This window comes from Trematomus bernacchii, unplaced genomic scaffold (assembly GCF_902827165.1).
Source record: "Trematomus bernacchii unplaced genomic scaffold, fTreBer1.1, whole genome shotgun sequence".
Lineage (NCBI taxonomy): Eukaryota > Metazoa > Chordata > Actinopteri > Perciformes > Nototheniidae > Trematomus > Trematomus bernacchii.
Window position 1 is genome coordinate 3,204,713 of NW_022987625.1, and position 25,250 is coordinate 3,229,962.

Consider the following 25,250-nt stretch of genomic DNA (forward strand, 5'->3'; position numbering starts at 1 on the left):
CTTCATCAACATGAGGGACAGCTGTCAGCAATCAACCAAGGGGTCCAGGATTTACATGCTCGTCAAGACAACTTTCAAGCTACGGTGACGACAGAAATAAATCTACTGGCTGAAAAGATGCGGGACATACTGACTCACCTCGTGGCAAACCCTGGTGTTCCTGCGGCAGAGTTTTCCGGTTCAGCGGGGGTCGGGTCTGCTGATGTCCTCGTTCAAGTACCCATGCAGTCGCCTACGATCCGTCTCGCTTCGCCGGAGAAATTCTCCGGAGACTCTGGAAACTGTCGTCCCTTCCTGGTACAGTGCGATCTCCACTTCAAACACCAGCCCGCAGCATTTCCCACCGATCAAGCTAAAGTAGCTTTTATTGTCTCTCATCTGACGGGTAGAGCGGAAGCCTGGGCAACAGCGGAGTGGTCCCGGTACTCGCCTGTTTGTCAGTCATTAAGACTGTTCTTGGATACCATGAGCAAGATCTTTGATCAGATATCACCCGGGAGAGAGTCAGCGAGAGCCCTGGTGAACATTAAGCAGCGGCAGAGGAGAGTGGTGGATTACGCAATTGATTTCCGTACTCTGGCAGCGGAGAGTGGGTGGAACTCGGCGGCTCTCTTTGATGCTTTCCTGCATGGGTTAGCGGATCCCATAAAGGATCAGTTAGCTCCATTACAGCTGCCTGAAGATTTGGACTCGCTCATCGCCATGGCTATCCGGGTTGATCAACGTCTAGCTGATAGACAGCGGGAAAAGGGAAGGAATGCAGTATCCACTCCACCTTTCAGACGGGAGTTACCGAGGGAATACTACACTTGGCAGAGGAATTCCCAGACTTCATCTCCAGAGCGACCAGCGCCTCCTATCGCCGCGGAGGAACAGATGCAGCTCGGAAGAGCCAGACTCACGCCGGAGGAGCGTCAGCGCCGTCTACGGGAGCGGCGGTGCTTCTACTGCGGCCAGCAGGGTCATGTTTCGGCAGCCTGTTCGGCAAAAGATCAGCAGGAAGGAAGACGCTGGTGAGCCGAGTGACTTCCTTCGACTCTCCAGTCAGAAAATTAATGCAGGTACGAATCAAGCTTGGGGATAAGACTATGACTCAGGATGCATTAGTCAATTCTGGGGCTGATGAGAGTTTGTTAGACTGGGAGCTGGCAAAAAGTTTGAATTTAAAGGTTGTACTTTTAGATCAGCCCTTAGAGGCTAGTGCTTTGGACGGCCGCCTTTTATGTACAGTTACTCATCGCACTGAGCCCATGGTATTAGTCGTAGATCAGGAACATCGAGAGCAAATTAGTTTTCATTTATTTAACTCTGCTCAACATCCTCTCATTTTGGGGTACCCTTGGCTTGTTAAACACAACCCTCACGTTGACTGGCAGACAGGAAAGGTGAAAGGGTGGGGGGTTGAGTGCTCTCGTTCATGTTTAACCAGTGAAACAGGGTTGAGTAACAGATCTAGTAACTTTAAGCAGGGGTCAGGTAATAACAGTGACACTTTTTCTAAACCTTCTGACTTTCCTGACTTGTCTAAAGTTCCTGGTTGCTATTCAGACATTAAGGAGGTGTTTAACAAAACACGAGCTACTTCATTGCCTCCCCATAGACCGTACGATTGTCCCATAGAACTTCTGTCGGGCTCTACTATTCCCAAGGGACGGCTGTACTCTCTTTCTGGGCCAGAAAGGGAGGCCATGAAGGCATATATCGATTCTTCACTCAAGACTGGGTTGATTCGGACATCTTCATCCCCAGCAGCGGCAGGTTTCTTTTTTGTGGGCAAAAAGGACGGGACATTGAGGCCCTGTATTGATTATAGTCCGCTAAATCAGATCACGGTTAAGAACAGATATCCCCTTCCACTCATCTCTACGGCATTTGAACTGTTACAAGGAGCTAAGATATTTACCAAGCTTGACCTAAGGAATGCTTATCACCTTGTGCGCATCCGGGAGGGGGATGAGTGGAAAACAGGTTTCAATACACCTACGGGACATTACGAATATTTGGTGATGCCTTTTGGACTTTGTAATGCACCTGCTGTTTTCCAAGCTCTCATTAACGATGTGTTAAGAGATTTCCTGAATGTTTTCTGTTTTGTGTATCTCGATGATATTCTCATCTTTTCTCCAGATGAGAATACTCATGTTAACCATGTTCATCTTGTTCTTCAAAGACTCCTGGCTAATCATTTGTTTGTGAAAGCCGAGAAATGTGAGTTTCATGTCAACTCAGTATCATTTTTGGGCTTTGTGATTTCCCCTAACAAGATGGAAATGGACCCAGCAAAGGTCAGTGATGTGGCAAATTGGCCTACGCCAAACTCCAGAAAAAAAGTTCAGCAATTCTTGGGGTTTGCTAACTTTTACAGACGTTTCATACGCAATTTCAGTGCTATTGCCTCTCCTCTCCATTCCCTTATCTCTCCCCATGTTCAGTTTGTGTGGAATCCACAGGCAGAGAAATCCTTCATGGATCTGAAGAGGAGGTTCACCACAGCTCCTATCCTGACTGTACCTGATCGCAACCGACAGTTTGTGGTGGAAGTAGACGCCTCTAACAATGGCGTTGGAGCTATACTCTCTCAGATGTCAGCGGGGGACAATAAACTTCATCCGTGTGCCTATCTCTCCCGTAAGCTATCTTCTGCTGAGAGGAATTACGACGTGGGAAATCGGGAACTCTTGGCTGTGAAGATTGCTTTGGAGGAGTGGCGGCACTGGTTGGAGGGAGCGGAGCAGGATTTCCTGGTATGGACAGATCATAAAAACTTGCAGTACATCAGGAGGGTAAAGCGCTTGAACTCCAGACAAGCCAGGTGGGCTTTATTCTTTAACAGATTTAGCTTCACTCTGTCTTATCGACCTGGTTCTAAGAACGGGAAACCGGACGCTCTCTCCAGAGTTTTTGATCCTGAGCCAGTTCCCAAGACTCCAGAACCCATTCTGCGGTCAGACCGGGTGATCGGGAGTGTGACCTGGCCCATTGAAGCTAAAGTAAAACAGGCTAATGGAGAGAATCCTGTCCATAGAGGTTGTCCTCAGAATCGCCTGTTTGTTCCTAGGACACTTCGTTCTCAGGTGATTCATTGGGCCCATACATCTGTCCTTTCCTGTCATCCTGGAACCAAGAGGACCCTTTTTATGGTGAAACACAGATTCTGGTGGCCTGCTATGTGGAAGGATGTTGCAGAGTATGTGGCAGCTTGTCCTGTGTGTGCTAGAAACAAGACATCTCGTCAAGCTGCGGCAGGTCTTCTTCAACCTCTGCCCATTCCCCACAGACCATGGTCGCACATTGCGTTGGACTTTGTGACAGGATTTCCACCTTCGGCAGGTAATACCACAGTACTCACAGTCATTGATCGTTTTTCCAAGATGGTACATCTCATCCCCATGTCCAAATTACCTACTGCCAAAGAAACTGCACAAGCCATGTTGTCCCATGTTTTTCGTATACATGGTTTCCCAAGTGATGTCGTTTCAGACCGAGGCCCACAATTCGTTTCACGTTTCTGGAAGGAGTTTTGTCGCCTGATCCAAGCCACTGTGAGCCTGACATCCGGATACCATCCCCAGTCAAACGGCCAAGCGGAGAGGATGAATCAGGAAATGGAGACATGTCTGAGATGCCTGGTGTCCCAGAAGCCTACCACCTGGAGCAAACATCTGATCTGGGTTGAGTATGCACACAATACCTTACCCACATCAGCCACCGGAATCTCTCCTTTCCAATGTGTCCATGGACTAGGGCTGTGCAATTAATCGTATTTTAATCGCAATTACGATTTTGGCCTGCCACAATTACGAAAACAACATAATCGAAAAAAACAATTATTTAGCTTTGCTAGGTTGTGACAGTGCACTGCAACATATTTGATCAAATTAATTTTGGTCTCATTTATTTGTATTTATCATATTTATATATGTTTAGTAGCTTGGGGAAGTGCCCTCCAAAATATTTGTTGATCTTGTTTATTGGTATTTATTATTTTGATATTATTTATATAAATGTATCATTTATTTTTGTATTGGTTTTTCAGTTGAATTATACGTTCAGGGTAATCAACAGTTAAAAAGATACTGTTCAAATTATTATTTGTATTTGTTTTAAAGTTCAATAAATAGATTTTTTCAAAGTCAATGAATAATCGTATTTAATAATCGTGATATCAATTATTGACCCAAATAATCGTGATTATGATTTTTGCCATAATCGCACAGCCCTACCATGGATACCAGCCTCCATTATTCCCGGAGCTCGAGCAAGAAGTTACCGTACCATCAGCACATGCTCTGGTTCGCCGCTGTCGCCGGGTATGGAAGGGTGTTCGCCAGATGCTGCAGAGAAGTGCGACCCGCATGAAGAGTTTGGCCGACCGAAAACGACGTCCATCTCCTAGATACAAGGTCGGACAACGAGTGTGGTTGTCCACCAAGGACCTTCCTCTTCATGTCGCCTCCAGGAAACTGGCCCCCCGGTTCGTTGGTCCATTTCCCATTTCAAAGGTTATTAATCCTGTTGCTGTTCGCCTATGTCTCCCAAAGTCTCTCAAGGTCCACCCCACGTTCCATGTCAGTAAGCTGAAACCAGTTTTAGAGAGTAGACTGGTTCCCTCCTCCACACCACCTCCACCTCCTCGGGTCATCGACGGAGGTATCGTCTATACAGTGGAAAAGATACTGTCAGAAAGAAAGCGGGGTAGAGGGAGACAGTTCCTGGTCGACTGGGTAGGGTATGGACTAGAGGAAAGATGCTGGATCCCGGGCAGCTTCATTGTCGACAAAACTCTGATCACGGATTTTGACAGACTACGGTCTCAGGTTTCAGGGACGTCTGGAGTCGTCCGTAAAAGGGGGGGTACTGTAAGGTTTTAGTGTTTGTCTATCTGTCTTATTTTGACATGACTCTGCTCTATCTTTCCAGGTGTCTGCACTTCCTGTCTTTGTGTGTCACCGGTCAGACTGATTGTTGTTCCCGCCCCTGATTGTGTCCACCTGTGCCTCATTACCTAATGTGTGTGTGTGTGTATATATAGTCCTTCTCTCCCTTTGTCTTGTGTTGGTTCGCCTTGTCTCTTCATGAGATCCATGCCTGTTACCAGAGACCTGTTGTAAATACCTAGTCGAACCTAAGGATTCTTTGGAATGTCCTAGTAGATCCTAGAAGACTTTGAAAAGCTTTGTGATCTTTATAATAAAGAATATTACAAAGCAACGGAATCGAGCATCTGAGTTCTTAAAGAGCCCTTCGTGTCACAAATCACCCCAGAAGGATTCACATACATCGACAAACCTCGCCCACAAGGGCGGGGTGGTGGTATAGCTGCTATTATCAGAAAGGACATAAAAACTACCATAATCCCCATCCCTGATGTTTCTTCATTTGAACACCTGATCTTCAAACTCTCTGGTCCCACTCCCCTGGTCACAGCCATCATCTACCGTCCCCCGAAGCCAAACCCCTCCTTTCTCTCCGACCTCTCTGACATTCTCACTCAGCTTTCTGCCATATCCCCGTCTGTTCTCCTCTTAGGTGATTTTAACATTCATGTTGACGACCCGACCTGCAAATATGCCTCTGAATTTAAGGAAACCCTTCACTATTGCAACTTCTCTCAACACATCAACTTCCCAACACACAGCCGTGGTCACATCCTGGACTTGGTCTGCTCCACTGGTCTCACCATCCATCATCTGTCCAGCCTCAATCTCCACATCTCTGATCACCTGGCCATCATCATGGACATCAACATCCCCATCCCCGCCCAAAAGCAAAAACGCACATTAACCTACAGAAATCTCAAATCCATCTCACCTTCAGCAATCACTGCCTCCATTGCCTGCAAGATGTCTACCTCACAGACCTGCTGCACCACCACACCCCTTCCCGCTGCCTCCGCTCATCAGAAGCCAATCTCCTATGCATCCCCACCCGCACCAATCACCGGACCTGGGGTGACAGAGCCTTCTCCGTCGCTGCCCCCTCCCTCTGGAACTCACTCCCACAACCCATCAGAGACTGCACTGACCTCACCACCTTAACAAAAACTCACAAAAACTCACCTCTTCAATCTGGCTTTTAATGTGTGATTGTTTTTGTATTATTTGACTTTAACTTTAAAGGGCCCATGTCATGGCCATTTCCACTGATCATAATTCCATTGTTGAGGTCTACTAGAATAGATTTATATTGTGCATTTTTCCAAACTCACATTGGTTTCTCATACAGCATCTCTGTAAACTACGTGTATTCACTGAATTTCACTATCTGCCTTTAACGGCTCGTTGTAGCTCCAATAGCTCCAGCCCCCACCCTCCCTGTGAGCACAGTGTGCTCTGATTGGTCGGGACGTTGTGAATCACGCTGAGCTCCGTGGAGGTGTTGTTTCCTTGTTAGCGATACACAGCCAAACACATCCTGAGCGCACACAAAGTCACAGCCGAAGTAAAAACAATAAGTATTGGGGAATCTTATGTGTTTTGTGATGTTTGTGCTGGAGCCGCTTTATCCAAAACAGCACTCCGGTTAGAGAGTTGACACGGAGACAGGAAGTACAGTCGTTGGACTTTATATTAGCTTGGTTCTGATCATCAACACAGAATACATCATGCTTGATGTGGAATCACATACAGGATGTTGAATGGGTTGATGTTAATGATAACGTAGAGTAGAGAATGAATGAATGTGGTTTATTCTTCACGAACGCATTCTCTCTGTGACGATGGTAATTATGCATGTGACGATGCGACCGCAATAATGTCCTGTCATGAACGCACATGTGTAACCAGCTCGAGGACCCGTAGCTGCACTACTTTAGCTGTCCCTAAATGTGCCTGACTAAAACACGAACGATATAACGCAGATCAAGGAAAACAAGGGGAATTTACAACAATAAGTGTGGCTTGATATTGAGTAAGAAAAAGTTTGATAAACTCTGTGAGAATGGGTCTGCAGAGCTGTCTGTTATCTGTTATCAGCCTGCAGCCAGGGAGGAGAAATCAGCAGAGCTGCCTGTAAGTAAGTAAGTAAGTAAAGCTTTATTTATATAGCACCCTTCACAACACGAATGTACAAAGTGCTTTACAGTACAGTATTCACAGTACAACTAAAATGTAGAATAAAAGGCAAAAAAGTACTCCCTGCACACAGATGTGTGTGTGAGGAAGTCCGTGGATTAGTCAATTTGGACCAATCAGCGGGGGCTTAACGTAACGGCTCCGCGGACGTAACGTAACGGCTCCACGGATTGGTCCATTTCGTTACGGGTACGGCTTGACATCATGCCGTACCCGGAACGAAATGGAAGAATCAAATGGACAATGACGTATCTCCAACGAGGCGTTTTGGGGAGGTATTTTCTGTGTTAGAGTTTTACTCGCTACAGGGTGTACTTTAAGGGTTTGTGACTCTGCACACCGTTTACATGCATAAAAACCTTCATAACACACAAGGGGACGGGTAATAACCGGAAAAGCATGACATGGGCCCTTTAACTATATATATTTATTTGTTGTTCTTTTCTTTTCACTATATCTGTAAAGCGTCTTTGAGCACCTGTAAAAGCGCTAACAAAATAAATCTATTATTATCATTATTATTATTAAGTACAATTTGCAGGCATTTGTATTAATCACTTATACATTGTTATTTGTATTATATATAACATGTTGGTACCAGACTGTCTATGGTGCTTACTAGCAAACTGAATAACAACCTATCGACGTGACGATTGGTTAAAGCTAAGGAACAAAACCAGAAAATGTAATACGACAGCTAGCTGACATTAGCATCAGTTGCTAATTGCCTTAGACGACCTGTTTGTTTTCTGTATCAGTTTGACAATTAGGGTGCGTTTTGCTGACGGAAATATGTGCCCTGCATATCAAAATACACTTTTTTTAAATCAGTTAAAAGACAAGTTAGAGCAACCAGAGATTTTATGAAGTGATTTTTTTATTCAAGAACATATATGAACATCATAAATATTGTATACTAAAAAGTTCACATCAGGGGTAGACATATAAAGTAATAAAAAATGACATTAAATAAATAAAGGAAAAAAAAGATTTCTGCTGAAAAAGTAGTCCCTCCTCACAAATCCCATTTGGACCTTTGCTTACAGTTTTCACTCATTTTACAATATTATAATGTTGCTTGTTTATTTGCAACTAAATTGCTGGGATTCTGTTGTTAACCAGCAGACGGTATTTGAACTCAAATTGAACTTGTTTCTCTTGTCATCCTCTTTTCAGTCTCTTCATGCATCTTCTCTCCTCACCTGCACATTGAGGTTTGACATCCTTTCACCTAATTTCTCCTGCTGTCAGGTACGTTAGTGACATCAAATATGCAAGCTCATGGTAATGTAACACACCGTTTAAATTAAATGTGTTAATTAAACTGGTGACATAGGCTTATCAGACCAGGGGGACTACTTTATGTCGGATATGTAGCTTCATTTGATAAAAATTGCCAAAATGGCTAACTTGAATCACTCAGAAACATAGTCAGCTCGTAACCTACGTTTTAATTTCCATGTACTCTCTTTTATGAGTTAAAACTATTGACATCTGTTGACCGAAATTGAAATAATAATTCATATCCTTGCAGTCTATAAAGCAATGTCAAACCAAAACAGATGCCTACATTGGGTCTGTACAATAAATGTGTGTTTTTAAACGAGCAGGGAATGCGAAACATATATTTTTTCCAATAAATACATTAAATATATATAAAATATTATATGACATTTGAACATCTAATGCATCGCAACATCAAAGGGCAACAGGTCACGGCCAGGTGTCACTGGATAGTAAGACAGTGGTGAACGGTCACTTAATACATTTACTGAAGTACTTAAAAACAGTGTTGTGGTTCTATACCTGAGTATTTCCATGTTCTGCTGCTTCATACTTCTACTTGTTATAGACAGTGAACATTTGACTTACATTGCACTTGGACTATAACATCTCTAATGTTGATAGGCTCTTAGCTGCCTTTGGTTTGTCATTTTATTTGTTTCTCTTTTGGTATTACTTTGATGGTCACTTATAGCCCAAATGTATCACTAAAGTGTTAAATAGTGAATATATGTTGGGATACATTACATTCCTGTTTTCATGACTATTAATTCCTTGCTTTAAAGGTTTAAGTTTGAGAAACCGGCTCGAGATACACTTTTTGTTATATTCCATGGAATGCTCTTAACATCCCGATAGCAATGAATATCTTAAGTGTTTTGGAAAAAGATCCATTAAAAAATGTCATCTGTGGAAGCCGTAGTACTGTAAAAAGCACGACCAATCATTTTAGCTGGCCCGGCTAAAATAACTGGATGGCCTACCTGCCTGTCAGCCTTCCATCTGTGCACAAACTTATCTCGTGCCCTCATTGGTCATGTGCGCGTTCGTGTGTGTTGGAGGAGGGGCTCTGTAAGGAAGTAGCAGATTTCTTCCAGCTGTGTATTTTCAAAATCTAGCGATCTCGAGCTGGTTTCTCCAAAATTACCTACCCCACCTTTAAGATGTATTTAATAATAGTGTAATTCATTTAGATGTAGGCCTATACTCTATTTTATCTGTATGTGATGCAAAATAAACTGATTTGAAATATAAAAAGGGTCAATATTAAGGGATGTTGTTTACAATTATTTATGACCCACAATCCTTTGTTCAATGAAAAAGACATACCCTGGGTCACGTGATATTATCACTGAGGCGGAAATGAAAGTTCAGTAGCGACAGCAGCACAGAGCAAAGCTGAAAAAGGTACGGGAAAGATTACATTTAAGCCAAATATGTGAGTGTTTCGGTAGATATAGGTGTTCTGACATGAACCACGTAACTGCCAATGTGGTTCAGTTTGGTGTCAAATGATTAGAACAGCTTTTATTGTCATGTCCTTTTGTAAAATCCCCCTACGAAGCTCGCTCGCTAACAGTTAGCCTATTATTGGTAAAGCTAGCCAGAATTAGGCACATCTGACCGGATGTGTTGAGACTTCCCTTTCAAAACAAATGCCAGTGGTTCGATAACATGCATTGTGTGGTTAACAACATTGAATAGAGATACGTTATGCCATTTTCCTTCAGTAAATAATCGCCCCAAATGTACATGTGTGGTTACTTGTGTGATATTTCATAGTTTTTAACATCTAGCATCATCGGCTCTTGAGTTGTAGTTTGAACAACTCAACAGGAAGTCAATATTTTCTTTGCCCCGCTTGACGGTGGTGAATAGAAATGCCTTGATCATCTTCCGTGTTTGTGTTTTGTGCGCAGCAGCCAAGGGTATTTAAATACGTAGACAATGAAAAATGTGTAGCAGGGAGAGTTGGATTGTTATTAGTCTGTATGAAGTTTAGCCAGAATCCACTGACTAACGGATTAAGCTAACGCTGCGTAGCCGGTAAGCTTATTTCGCAAGGTTGACGGGAGATGTTGTGCGCTTTTGTTGTCATTGCTTTGATCTAATGTAACAGCCCGGAGACAACTCTCAGGTGTGCATTTAGTTGATCATACATTACCTAATGGTTTGATTTTATTATGGCCAGGTCCCATCTGACCATGCATCTCTTGGTTTGGTCTGGTCTCAGGCTGAGATGCCAGCAGCAGTCACCTTGGTGGCGCAGCGAGTAACGTTACACTGAAAACACGATCAGATCCCCTCCACAAACCCGTCTTAATGTTAGTGTCTTTTCTTAATATACACAGTGAAGATCAGCATTAACCAAAGCTCCACACTAGATCTCAGCTTTGCTGCATATTGTCCTTGTGTGCAGTCCTCTTTGCATTCAACCAGCAGGCTCCATCTCTGACTTTGCTCAAGGTGATGCTGTCAGTGTCTGATGAAAGTCCTGGCACTCTAATGGGGGAATCACTGTCCTGCCTTTATTGAAATGTCTCTTATCAGGCTGATAAATATACCTGTAATGTAAGTTTTACTCTATACATTGCATTTGATATTGAGGTAATCAAAATGTAACAGAAAGTAATCAGATAACATTACTTTTATATTTTGATACTCAGATTAGGTTATTAATTACATTTATAGTAACTGTCCTGTCTTTATTGATCATGTGTGTGTGTGTGGGTGTGTGTGTGGGTGTGTGGGTGTGTGTTTGTGTTTCTCAGAGCTGTGGGGTCATGGCAGCTGCCAGCGTGAGCAGACCTGGCGGGGCCCAGACCACTGAAAAGTCTCAGTTGATCTTAAAAGGTAATGATCTGTTTTCTGTTCACTCAATGACTAACTGGGACATTATACAAGAAATGGCCTGGCATGGCTTCCAATCAAAGACAGAACAGGAGCATGGCCCTTACTGCAGTGTTACATCAAACATTTGTGTGTTTTATCTCAGAAATTGGGTACAAAAGTGTCTCTCTTTTTCATTCCTGTCATTATTCATGGTGGCAGCACATTAGGCAGTAGGATGTTATCTGTCCTGTCCATCCAGCATAACATGAAAACACCCTTTCTATGGCACACCAACTTATAAAGCCTTTTATTTATACTTTAGGTACTTCCTTTTTTGAAAACTATGGGTCAACCTGACAATTTACGGACTGCATTTATCCTCTCAGTTTTTCAATAAAAACTGCTGTTCATAGGGACAGAACGTGTCGGATAAATATACATTTGTATATGTTGTGTTTTGGCTTTTGATCATTGTTTAATGACTTGTGGAAATCTATTCTAGTAGACCTCAACAATGGAATTATGATCAGTAGAAATGGCCATGTCATGGGACCTTTAACGCTGTGTGATTAAAGCAGTGCGTACGTGCTACTTGGCCGTCGGCTGAAGTCTTTGCGGTGTGTTCCAGTGCGACTTTTGACGTGAGGCGACACAACAGTCGGGTCTGTCGGGACGTGTTCTTTGGTGTCAGTTTGGTGTGTCAGGGCCTTAACCTGTTACGCACCGCCCCCCCCGGTACCGGGCGGATAAACGCGTAATTTGCAGGAAACAACGTCTAAGGAATCTTAATATTTAATAAACTATGAATGTTTTATATCCATGTAACGGGAAGAAACTCAGCTAACTGATCTTTTTAAATTTTTTTTTCCAAAAAAAACCCACAATGCTAACACTCAGCCTCTGAATTAGCCACGAGCGAAAAAATGTAACCTATCACTGCACCTAAACTCACTCATAACTCCCTTATTACTTATCCTAGATGCACAGCCAACCCCTCGATTAGCATCTCCTGGAGACACAGAATCGTTTGGTGCCCACCTCAACACTCAGTGATAAACATTTGCGACGCTATAAACAAAAGCGTACATCAGAACATGTGGAGCTAGGTAGCTACAAACGCTAACATGGCTTACCTTGGTCAAAACTGGTCTTCAATGGCATTAAAACGATAAAAAAACGATGCTGCAGTTAATCCATAGGTTAATCCAATGTGTCTGTGTCCTCTTTGAAATGATTTCTGATAATCCATAAGCAATAAAACTGCTTTTTCGTTTCCAAATGTCAGAGCGAGAGATCGCTTCACTCTGGTGCAAACCTGCATGCGCGAAGCCCCCACCGTTTGTTTTCACAACGAGTGTGTGTGGGGGCTTCCCCCTTCGATTCTATTGGCTCTAACGGTCAGAAAGAGGTGTCAACCATCACAATCGACCAATGGGGGCCAGAGATATGGAAAAAAAACATTTTCACCCAAATCACCTCAGAGGTGGAGTGGTTTTGGCTAAATCTCTCTAAAAAGGTCAAATGTCACTTGTTTTGCATCAATCTTGATACAGGGTACTTATTATATGTTGTACTTTGGATTCCTAAAGCTTTTAGTCTACCTTACCATCATCCAAGGGTAGTTTTCACTATAAGTAAAAAAGAATTTTTGGACGGACACTATAATTTACAGTTTTTTACTATGTAAAATCTGAATTTTCTTTAAAATAAAAAACATCTATATTGATTCTGACACTTCTACATCCAACTCACATATGTAACCTTGCTTTGATAAAAGAAATTATTCATATAACCCTTTTAGAAGTTGTAGTCATTTGTTTTGGGCATGTCATTTTCGAGCCTGAAACATGAAAAACAGGCTTGGTGCTTAACAGGTTAACACAAACCACTACACTGGGAAAATGATTTTAAAATAGAAAGGAAAATCAGTATACGTACTTATACTGGGATATTATACGGTTCCAGGTACCTGCTGTGCGGACTGAGACTGGAAAAAGGAGTCTTTTAAAAAAAAAAAAAAAATTTATTATGGTCCTTGGTCTTGGAATGACCTTCAATCAAACTTAAAACTGAGGGCACTTGTCTCAATAGCCTGTTTTAAATTGAAGTTGTCTGAAGTCCTTACCACCAGCTGCTCTTGCAGTAATAAGTAGTGTACCTTTCTTACTGTCCTAATGTGCACAATGTAGTCACTGCTTTTTCGTCTTTTTGTTTTCTTAGTTATGTTCTCTGTATTTTATATGTTTGTGTTATGTGTTATGTGTAACGTTGCTGCCTTCTTGGCCAGGTCAGCATTGAAAATGAGATTTTATCTCAATGCTTTTATCTGGTTAAATAAAGGTTAAATAAAAAATAAAATAAAAATTAATTATGCATGATATGCCGATGTTTGGTTAACACTCAGTTAGCATAGCATTAGCAGAATGATTCTATAGGGGTCTTTGCCTGTAGATCCGAAGGTCCTGTATCCACCCGGTTGTAAACCTGACATGGTCCTCTAAATAGTTCATATTTTTTAATTACGCACAGGTGTACACACCAACTCTAAACACCAGAGAGGACTGACATTAGTAACAGTGATCGATCTGTTATTTCTATTTATTTTTAATTCATACAGACAGATGTCATTAATTAACCTTTTTTTAAATAACGCTCCTCTGTTTCTGCCTAGAGCTTCTCTTTGTAACGGCATTTATAATAATTTCATACTTTATTCATTTCGGATGCAAAACCGCTGACGGATGACTTGGGAACGCTCATATATATTGATGGCTGCTGCTGTTGCCATGGACGCCATCCTCCACAAATGGCAGCCCCAGAATGCACAGCGTTTCCCATTCCTTATTGGCAACAGAAGCACGCCTATGACACATTATGGCTCATAGGGACGGAGTGGCGCAGTGGGCTGTGCGTTGATCATCAGATCAAGGGTGGTGTTGGGGAACTCCAGTTCGAAAAACCTGCCCCCGCCGCCACTGCGTCAGGCCGTTGTGTCCTTGGGCAAGACACTTCACCCAAATTTGCTCCTGTGGGTACTGTCCACAGTTACATGTATGATATGTGTGTAATGTGTACTTGTAAAGTGCCTTGATGACTTCGAGGTGTGAAGATGGGCGGAGTGGCGCAGTGCGTTGATCAAGGGAGCGTTGGGGAACACCAGTTCGAAACCCGCTGCGTCTGTAAAGCCGTTGTGTCCTTGGGCAAGACACTTCACCTGAATTAGCTTCTGTGGGTATTGTCCACAGTACATGACCGTTACATGTGTGTAATGTGTATTTGTAAAGCGCTTTGAGCATCTGGAAAAAGCGCTATAATAAATGTAAGGAATTATTATTTTGAAGGATATGCAACCGCTGTTAATAAACTCTCTTTAGCAAGAATCGGCACAACAGTCAAGTCACTAAATGTCACCAGGGCGCATCGTATCCACTGTAGTGCAATCACCGTCGTTTAAGTACACCGGTAAGCTAATATTCATAAAGTACCGCCAGGTCGATATAGTTAAACATTTTCACCAAACTTTTAGGTTTTAGGGTAAGGTTTTAAAACCAACCTTTACCCTTTTTATTGTATCGACATAACAGTTCCTGATGTTAAATCATCCTTCATCTGTGTTTGTGGATATAAGTGATCTGTGGTTTTGCGCAGAATCAATTTGAAACTTTTTTTTTCTTTTTACTCTGAGAGCAGCTGTTCCACATTCACCAACTTGAGGAAACATGCGCAGCGTTTACTAAAAGCGCTGCATAAGCAAAACGCTGAAAACACAGAAATGAAGGGTATCATCGATAGAGAGCAAAAGCCCTGGTTAGTTAAGTATCACTGGTGTAATATCCCTCAAGTGAATTCATAAGTTTAAGCATGAAACAGTTGCATTGATGTTTTTTGTGTCTGTATCTCCTCAAAGACCTTTCCTATGAACAGCCCATAAAAGTACAGTGTGACCCAGGTCTTCCCGTTTCCTCTTTTCTACACTTCCAATATTATTTCACTCCTCTACTTCACCATGGATCTGCTGTCCCCCTCCTCTCAATCCTCCCTTCCTTCTCTTCAGAGATCTGCAAATGTGTTGTCTGTGGAAGAATGCCTTTCTCTCTCTCATCATTTATTCATCCATCACCTGTCCTGATCACACTTACCCTGAGAAACACTACCAGGCTTCTCAGTTTGCAATCCAGAAGTGATTCAGGATGAACAAATCGGCTCTCATATGACTGACACCATGATGTCTGCATACAGGAAGTCGCTAAGCCTTTCTAAGCCCAGCTGTAGGCTTTTACATCAATTGCAGAGCTGACATTTAGCAAACTATCACAAATATAGAGAGATGTTTTCAGAAGGGGTTTCATCAGTTCTCTGTAAGGAGCCACTGAACATCAGGAAGTCTTTACATGAGGGTCAGACAGCAGTTATAATGTGTCTCATGCCTTCATTTCATTAGGTTGTGAGGTTCAAATGGTGATAATACCAGCATAAAAAACATAGATCAAAATATTTGTCCATAGAAGCACTCTGATGTACGTCTTGAAAAGCTTTGAAAGCTTTTCATTGACCCAAGTCTCACGAGAGTGAACTAAATGTGTATCCCAGATGTCTTATTCCTTTTTTCCACTAGAGGGCAATGTTTATGTGTGTCTGTTTGCTTACCAGAGGAGTTTTGTCTCAAATGCATACAGCATACTAATGTTTAGTATGGAGGGTGTACCTCCAAGCATACAAAAGAAAAAAAATATTGGCATGGCTCAAGGCAAAATGTCTCACATCTGGGAAAAACTCAAACTCATTTTGAACAGTCGTAAACCAGCTCGAGCAAAACCTCACAGAGGAAAACAAAGAACGCTTAGATTTTTGCAAAAAGTCTGGCTTTTTTTATTATGACTGGATTTGGCATTTGAAAGTTGTAGTTTGATTGATTGAATTTGATCTGAAGGCGCCATAGTTATATCATTTTCTTTTAGTATAAACAGTGACGTTTGTAGACGTCCTCTATACAAAGTGCAGAAACAGTTTACTCCAGTGATGCTGAGGAACAGATCACTGATCCCTTCTGCATGAACTGTAACAAAACATTGGAAAAGTACTAGTTTTAACTTTATTTTAAGTACATCGTTGAATAAATACAAATGTCAACCCGTGACCTTAGAGAGCTTAATGTTTTGAATTTACTACTGATATAAGTGTAGTGAATGTATATAATGTGTCACACTGTAGCTGCCCTGATCATGATCTTATGAATGAGGATACGGCGGGACAGGTTTCAGGTCTCCAAGCAGTTTGTTCCAGAGTAGCAGAACAACTAAAAGCTCCTTCACCAGATCTAGGTCTTATTGTACACAGTTACATCATGAACGGTGTGAGTGGATTGGAGTCAATAAGCAAGTCTGAAGGGCTTTAAATAGGTCTGTATTTTACTGTGAGCCAAAGAAATGTCTAAAGTGCTACAGTCATTAGCTTGTCTTTGTGTTTGATTCGGATCAGCTGGTTTGTGTTTGCTCTGATATGGAACCTTTGACCTGTAACACGTTCATAAATAGAAATACATTTCCTTATTGTGGTTGAACTGTGGCCACAGTCAAACCGTGTGTATCTTAATGCGACAACAATTTTTTTACTTTTCAAGAGATTTGCCAGTTTTACAAAAAAAAAGACAAATCTAATCTTTTCCTTTCTGACAGTTCTTCTTATTGTTTTGTGTGTGTGTGTGCTCTCAGTGGTTTCAGCAAAGCCTCAGTCTCCAAAGCTGCCAAACCGTCCCTCCAGACTCAGCTCCTTCGTCGAGGTGACTGCAGACGGCCTGAGCAGCGAAACCAAAAAAACCGGCAAACGCAGCGGACACCTCGAGCTGCAGTGGAACGAAGACCTCACCCTGTGAGAACGCACACACAAACACACTGACATTAGTACAATCCTGTTCTTTTATCGCTTGTAAACTTCTTCAAACAATTGTGCATTCATCCCTCTTTGTTGTTAAGCATGTGTACTTATGATGAAAAAGTTCTAAATAAGAGTATTCCCCTCTAGTAGAGGTGCTTCATTTTGAAAGTTCTGCTGGATATGCAACATTTTTTTTAAATGGAAGCTCATTTTAAAACCAGCGGGGTAAAACAGTTTTGAAGAAATCTGCCTGCATGCCGTATTTGTTGTACTTTTGATGAGATGAGTTGATAATGTGTGTGTTGCTGTGTGCTGCGCAGTAATGTGACGCCTCAGAGCCGTCTGGACCTGAAGCTGTGGAGCTGCCACACCCTGAGGAAGGAGCTCCTGGGCAGCGCCACCATCGACCTGCTGGACACACTGCGCACACACCACGGCAAGAGTAAGGACACACAGGAAACTAATGAGAAGATATTTTGATGACTTTTCCCCATAGTGTTTAAAATAGCATAACTTAACTTTACTATTTTGATAAACTGGAACAAAAACATGGGACAAGTATGAGTTTGCAGCAATATTATTCATATACATTGGAAAAGTACGGAGAGAACAAGACAAGACTGGAACTGGAAAATAACAGAAGTGGGGAGAAGAGACAGTCATTTAGAACTGTGTGAAAGGGTTTTCTTCTGAAGTCTTTCATCTTTAGCTAGCTGAAGTTTATTTTATTAAAAAGACCAGGGAGCAAATCTGAAATAAAAAGTAATATTCATACTATTCCATTTTGTCCATTGTATAGCATCACCTTTTTACCCTCTTAACAGGAAATACAATTCATCTTTCAGAAAAAAGCTCATCTTCCTACACTTGAATTCCACCACCAAGGAAAGGAATACTCTGTTCACAAGTTCTGTACATGCTCTTTTTTGGCTGCTCCAAATATTTCTACATTTATCTCCAAGTTCACAAATAGCGAAGTTCAATCTGATGTAAGGTTTTCCATAAAAAAACAAAAACATATAGGAGACTTGCACATAATGCTCAATGTTAAAAGTCAATGTATTCATCTCACAGCAGTGAAGTCTATATCTGGCTTCCTTTACATTTTCATGTAAAAATCAGGTGACCACCAGAAGGCAAATGGCTTAAAAGTGGTTATGTGAAAGAGTGGTTCCTCACTTACGTGTTAATGAGGATTACTTAAACACTCAACAATGAAATCTGACGGCCCGTGATAATGAGAAAGGCATAGCAAAAGATACACAGGATGTCTTCCGCAATACCACTGCATTTCTGAACCACATTCAGACAATCCTTTGACTCTGATGAGGTGCAATAGGTCTGCTCTAGTTCATTTTTCAGTACTCTGAATTTGAATTGTTTAAACAGAATTCTCTGTAACTGCTTATAACCTGTGAGGTTGAATTATATCACATCAGTGACTGTGTTCAGGTCTTACTGTAAATAAAACATTTGATAATATTCTTCAGGAGAATTGCCTCCATTGTGCTTAGCTTCATCACATTAACCCGACTCCTTCAGGTTTCCTCTGGTGTTTCCTTGAAATGGTGACCGACTTGCTTACTGGCATCACTGACTTTCTGTTTAACCCTTTATTGGAGGAGCTGCAGCAATATGCTTCCAGGTCCATTTGTTAACCTGCCAAGAGTGCATTTCCCATCATGTGCTATCTACTGTCTGTGTATAACTGCATCAAGGTTTCGATATTGGTGCTCGTACAACATGTGAGTTTTGGTACTGACACTAAAACGATATATTAACTGAACAAAGAACAGTTACAATATTAACATTTGGCATTTTGATAATATAATAAGTTTAATCGGCCTAAGCATTCAGGACCATATTCTGCACTGTCTGTACTTGTTATATTGAACAAGTTAGTCAGTAGCCAACTGGAGAAATGTCACTTCCTGCCACAGAATTTGCTTCTGAACCCACTATGAAGTTATGCCCAACATCCATAAAGATAAAATGTCTCAGCTCTGTTGGATAATCTTTGCTAATCTAATACCTCTTCTGTTACAAATGTGTCAGAATCACTGTGGGTTCACACATTTAACAGCAATAACAGGCTGTGGGATTTCCTCGTTTCCATCTCCACTCAACCACCTTCCTCCTCCACCATCTCAACCACTCATCCTCTCCCTCTGTTCTCCTCCCCCCTCTAGTGGAGAACGTCCAGCTGAGTCTGGTGCTGCAGACGGAGAACAAAGGCTCGGTTGTAGTGGGAGGCGAGCTCAACGTCTGTCTGGACGGTATGGCTGTTGATCTGGGCACGTTGCCCAATGGCAGCGCGGCAGCAGACAGTGAGTCCCGCCTTTTACCACACGCACGCACACACACAGTGAAGGTTATAACAGAAATGTAAAGAAAACCTATAGAGCCAATCAAGGCCTTGTGCACCTATTTCACAATAGAAAGGGTCGAAAACACCACTACAATATTCTCAAAGAAAACACATTTAATTGTGTAAGTTTAGAAAACGTTTATCAAAATGAATATAATCAATAACAAATTAATACCAATATGGAATTGTGAATTTCGCACGAAGATGGCCCCGAACTTGGTCAACGGCCAAGCAACAGCCGAAGCAAGTACGATGCCTACAGAAGGCCACACGATGGCGCCCAAACCACACACGAAGGCAACATTTACATTACATTTAAGACATACAACTGCAATGAAAGTAACAAAAAAAAATTATGTTAAAGTACTATGGGACTTTACATTTTGGAAACTTGAGATTGTATATAATAAAAATTGTCACTGATATTTTCAGACTTTGATCTTTACTTTCTCCGTCTTTATATGAAGAAGATATTAAGTTTTCTCAGTCATGTTGTTTCCATAGCAACAACAACTTCCTCTCAACAGCGTAAACTCGCCTTCAAAATAAAAGCATCTAAATAAAACAGGAAGTTAACCTAAATTACATTTAAGACATACAACTGCAACGAAAGTAACAAAAACAATGTAATATCCTTTTCAGTTCAACACAAATTGGGTTATTTACATAATATGTTTACATGATTTTGTTGTGCAATAAAACAACCAGAGAAGCGATCTGCAAGGAAACATTGCACATCGCGGTCCCATCTCGATGTCATCGTACTATAATACGATGGCTACACAACGGCATTGCGAGGGCTTCACGTAGTCGTGTTGCCTTCCTAAGACAATCGGGCAGCTTCTTGTTTCCTTCGTATTGTCTTCGTGAGGCGAAAAATGCCCGATGGCACCGATGATCACACGAAGTAAAGACGAAGATGACACGATTTGACAAGATGCCCTCACGCTGGCCTTACGAAGGGCAAAATGGACACACAAGTTCAACACGAAAATGAACCTTCGCAAGGTTTTTCGGCAATTTTTTGGCATGCCAAAGATTTTGCCACTGCTCACGAAGTTACTGCCGGAGCCTGAGAAACTCCACCGGCGGTCATACGACGGCTTAAGATGCCCTCACGAACGGCCCGATGTTGTTACGATCAGAGCCGAATTTGAACATTTCCTTTATCGTCTGTCCATCTGGTGTCAATTTCGGGACAGTGTGACGCGGGCTTAACAGAAATGCAGGCCAAAGCTAACATAGGACCGGTTTCTTGGAAATTTGGAAAGACCAGGATTTAACTTGTCAGCGGAAATATATTAAAGGGAACATGCTCACACTGTTTTCCTACAGAAGTTTAGACAAGTTATGAGTACAGAATACACAACAATATTACTCCTCCTCTCACTCTTTCCCTTCCCGTTTGCCAACACACATACAAACGTACACACACACACACACACACACACACACACACACACACACACACACACACACACACACACACACACACACTTCACAGTGTACACCCATATAATGGTTGTTCACATGTTGCTGAAATAAGGATTGTATTGCCGTATTTTGTAAGAAGAGAATCTTGTTGTGTATGTTATTTCTTGAGGTGAATTTGTTTATAATGTTATTAACAATGAAGGAATTTATGAAATTATTTTATTTGTATTTATTTATTTAAGAAGGGACATTGCACATTAATTAACATGAGCACTTAAGCCATCATGTAACTGGACCAGACTAGTGTGTGGGAGAGGAACTCCCTCTGGAGGGAACACAGGGATTTTAGCCTTTGCAGACCATTTACATGCACAAAAACCTATAGAAGAATTAGTTTCATATTCATTGTAAAACGGATCAATACTCATTGTACATTGGAATCACATAATGTGTATTTATTCCAATAATAGCAAATGCTTCAGAGCTCACTGTATTATGAACTTGCAACAAAAGTCCCTCAGCCTAAATATTGTTTTATTACACAATAGTAGGGAATAGTGTTCTTAACATTGTTGTACTGTATCCCCTGGCTTTACAAACTATTCATAAACATCCTGCTGGTGTCTGTTTTTCACGTCAGCATCACTTGTAACATGCCAGAAGGTTCAACTCTGGACTAGAACTCTATCTATTGTATAGTATAATATTTAACCACATGCAGTTTTTTGTGTTATTGTTGGGGATGCAGAGTTCACCCCTGAAATGACTAATGGCCTTAGGTGCAGAATTATACTTGTGCATAAAAGGCTGGCGGTGCAGCTGTTCCAGAGGCCGTAGCAGCCGTGCCCGTTTCCTGTGCTGAGCTGTGGATGAGCTGAGGTTCATCACTGTTCAGATTCACTGATCAGAGACAACTCGAGGCCTCATGGTCGCTGGAGAAATAGAAAATGGGCCAATCTGAACCTGTAATATTTATAACTTCTACAGGAGAGCCAGGAATGTAATCAGAATCAGAATTCCTTTATTTGCCCTGCAAGGGGGACATTTACATTATTACAACAGCAGGAGTAGAGTGCAGAGAAAGTAAAGAGAATAGACGTAATAATAAAAAACACAACAAGTAAAAAAAACAAATAGCAGATAAGTACACCACTGTAAAAAAAAAGTAGCAGTATAATTTATTTTAAGTGACCACATAACTAGAGGTAGCATGGTACTGTTTTCAGATTTTAAATACATGTGATGAAAAAATGAAGCGTGAATTGCACGAGGGTATATTGCACATGTGTCAATGTTGTTGTATATTTACAGGCAGTGTTATTGCACATCGGGGGTATTCCAGTCTGTGTGTGTGGGGGTGTACCATAGTTTGTGGTGGTAGTACAGTCTGAGTGCTGCAGGAAGGAAGGACCTGCTGTACTGTCCTTAGAAGATGTGAAGAAACCTGTTCTCTCCAGGATTCAACTCTTCTCTTCGACATTTTATTAGCAAAATGTATTCATGTTACTTCTAGAAGGACTTAACCATTGTACCTCCTTGTGTTGTGGCATCAGCTGCCTAACCCTCTCACTCCTGGTGAGGATTCAGAGAGCATCAGCTGGCCTCTTGTCAGTCTCAACAAATGTCCCTTTGATGGCCCCATGTGGACTCAATCCTGGTGACTGCTCTGGATGATCTGTTTGAGCTTAATGTGTGATGGCTGCTGCGACGCACTGTGCCTGAGGGCTCTTCTCATTAGGAAAAGGTAGATGTTTCACAGACTGAAATTAAAGTCTGATTGCTTTCTTGCTATTTCAACCCCTAGACCAGGGGTGGGGAACCTCCGGCCGGCCCGCGAGACCATTTGGTACGGCCCTCGAGGTAATTTATAAACACACGCAAAAAAGAAAAAAATTAAAGAAATCTAGACCGCAAAAAAATTAAACAAGCGAGTGCCTGTTTTTCCTGGCCAAGGTCAGGGTCCTTGAACACAACACGAGCCTAACGTGTCATCACGTGGTATATGTCTCGTCTGACAGGGGTGCAGTTCTGACGGAGAGCACCAGAACGCTGCTCCGGCACTTCCAAAAATGTCAGTACCCATAAAGAGCCGTACACATGCCGCAGTTTGTGCGTGGCTGTGTCTTTAGTTGAAAGCCCAGTGGCGATCTGTTCATCTGTCATACTGATCATACAGTCAATAACTTTGTTGTTATTAGCATCTGTTTAGCTAGCTATGCTAACGAATATAAGAAGCTTTTTCTACAACCAGTGAGGTAAAAGCATATCTTTATATGATCATTATAGTTATAAAAAAATAAGAGAATAAAGTAAACAGGTATAAAATACTATATGACAGTAAAAAAAAGTTGTTATTAATAAATAAGAATACAGTTTAAAAGGGGAGTGATTTGTAAAATATCCATAAAGAAAATCTGCTTACTTTCTGTTTCATATGGGTGTTGAGAGATGTATTCATAGATCTCCTAATGTTGCTCTCAAAGTGCACCAGATTGATGCTTTTAACTTCAACATTTAAAAAAAATCTTCCCGGTGGAGCATGCCCCCCGGACCCCCCTAGAGGAGGTTAGGTCTCCCTCCACTTAAATCATGTTCACATGGATAGGAAACTAAATACATTTGCACACATCTTGTGTCCATATCTTTCTGTTTTGGTGGTCATGCCACAACCGTGCACGTGCATGCATACATCGAGTCATGGTGAGATATCTGGATTAAGAGGTTCTTTTTATTTGCACAGCATGAAAGAAAGGTGAAATGAATGGGCTGTGATTTTAGTATTTTGAAGCAGAGGTCAATCATCTGTACGGCCCTCGGAGGATGTTGAAAAAATTGAAATGGCCCTTGAGAGGAAAAAGGTTCCCCACCCCTGCCCTAGACAGTGCATGGAGTCAGCTCAGCAGAATGCAGTTGTGTCTCCATGTGATTATTTTCTTTATCTGCTTTTACGACTATTGTATATTATCATTTGATCTATTCAGATGTTTTGCTGTTTGTCACTCAACTTTGCAAACTGCTTTTTACCTGCAGTCTTCAGGTATTAGAATGATATAGACCCGTTAATGGACATTAACATCATTAATGGATCTGTAGCTGTAGTTTCTCTGCTGCATTGTGTCCAACCAGAGAGCAATAATCCAGTTTGCACAAGGCTTAGGGTCAGCCTATATGTGTATTTTTTATCTCTGCAAAATCTGAGTGTAAGTGGAGACTTTTTACGTTGTTTGAATAGTGTGTGAAGCGTTTCTGCCCTGCCAAAAGTAACATGTCAAAAATATTGTTAAAGTAACTTGATACCAGCGCACAAATATTGACTATGTACAGCTGCACTGTCGCTACCATGTCGGCTTTCAACACGCATTCATAACATTTAAACACTGACATCAGAGAACCCTTGCATGTGCAAATAATACTATTTCCAAACCAATATAAAATCATTCCATCGTCCTAAGAGGAAGGATTTCAAACCCTACATACTTATTGACTGTAGGTCAACAGAACTTTCCTTTTCCAGGCACTATGCTAACATTTTACTGTCCTTTATGGTTTGTGTGCAAATACTAGCTGTCTCTTTAATACATATACTGGTATTAAGCTATTCTTAAAATCGCAGCAGAATCCATGCAACCATCACCTCCCTGTCACACACACACACACACACACACACACACACACACACACACACACACACACACACACACACACACACACACACACACGCGCATGAAATTCAAGCAGTAAATGTCACAGACAAAGACACCTGAGGGCTACAGCACAGATACACATGTTTATGATATCTCGAGTAAGCTATGTGACACTGTTTGGAAAGAAATACCTGGGATGAGTTTAAATACAACAACAAACCACAGTCACAGGTCAGTCAGCGGCAGACACACAGGTCTCAGTGTGCATCATGAACACTCTCTGACTGATTCACAAACACATTTCCTCACTGTGGATTCAACAGGCTGAAGCAGCAGAGCCTACAGTGTGTTCTGCTGAATGGACACAGGGCCCGCAGTAAGGGCCCCGGCCTGGCCCCGTATGGGCCGTATAAATGTGTGTCTTTGTGGCGGGTCAGATGTGAGGAGAGGTTAACAGGAAGTGTATTATGAGTGTGTGTGCAAGCTGTTGTACCACAAGCAGGGTTGGGAGGGTCACTTTGCAAATGTAATCTGTTACAAAAACTATTTACAAGTCAAAAAATATATCAGTATCACAATTTAAAAGTTATGTAACCTGATTACTTTCCGTGACTTTTGGATTGCCTCAATATCAAATGCAATGCAAATAAAAAGAAAAGAGACAATAAATAACAATTTGATGTAGTGAATGTAACAATGTACATTTTGATAACACTTTAATGCATCAATAATTATAATCAA

General features: G+C 41.6%; 1 protein-coding gene across 1 annotated transcript in view; it reads left to right on the forward strand.

Moving 5' to 3' along the window:
* The first annotated feature begins 9,842 nt into the window (after window positions 1-9,842).
* Window positions 9,843-25,250, forward strand: part of wwp2 (WW domain containing E3 ubiquitin protein ligase 2) — a 59,936-nt gene continuing 44,528 nt past the window's right edge. Inside the window, 5 exon segments of the mRNA XM_034132888.1 lie at window positions 9,843-10,403; window positions 11,129-11,210; window positions 16,901-17,057; window positions 17,384-17,505; window positions 19,253-19,390. Coding sequence (XP_033988779.1) covers window positions 11,141-11,210; window positions 16,901-17,057; window positions 17,384-17,505; window positions 19,253-19,390 — 487 coding nt within the window. The 5' untranslated portion in view covers window positions 9,843-10,403; window positions 11,129-11,140.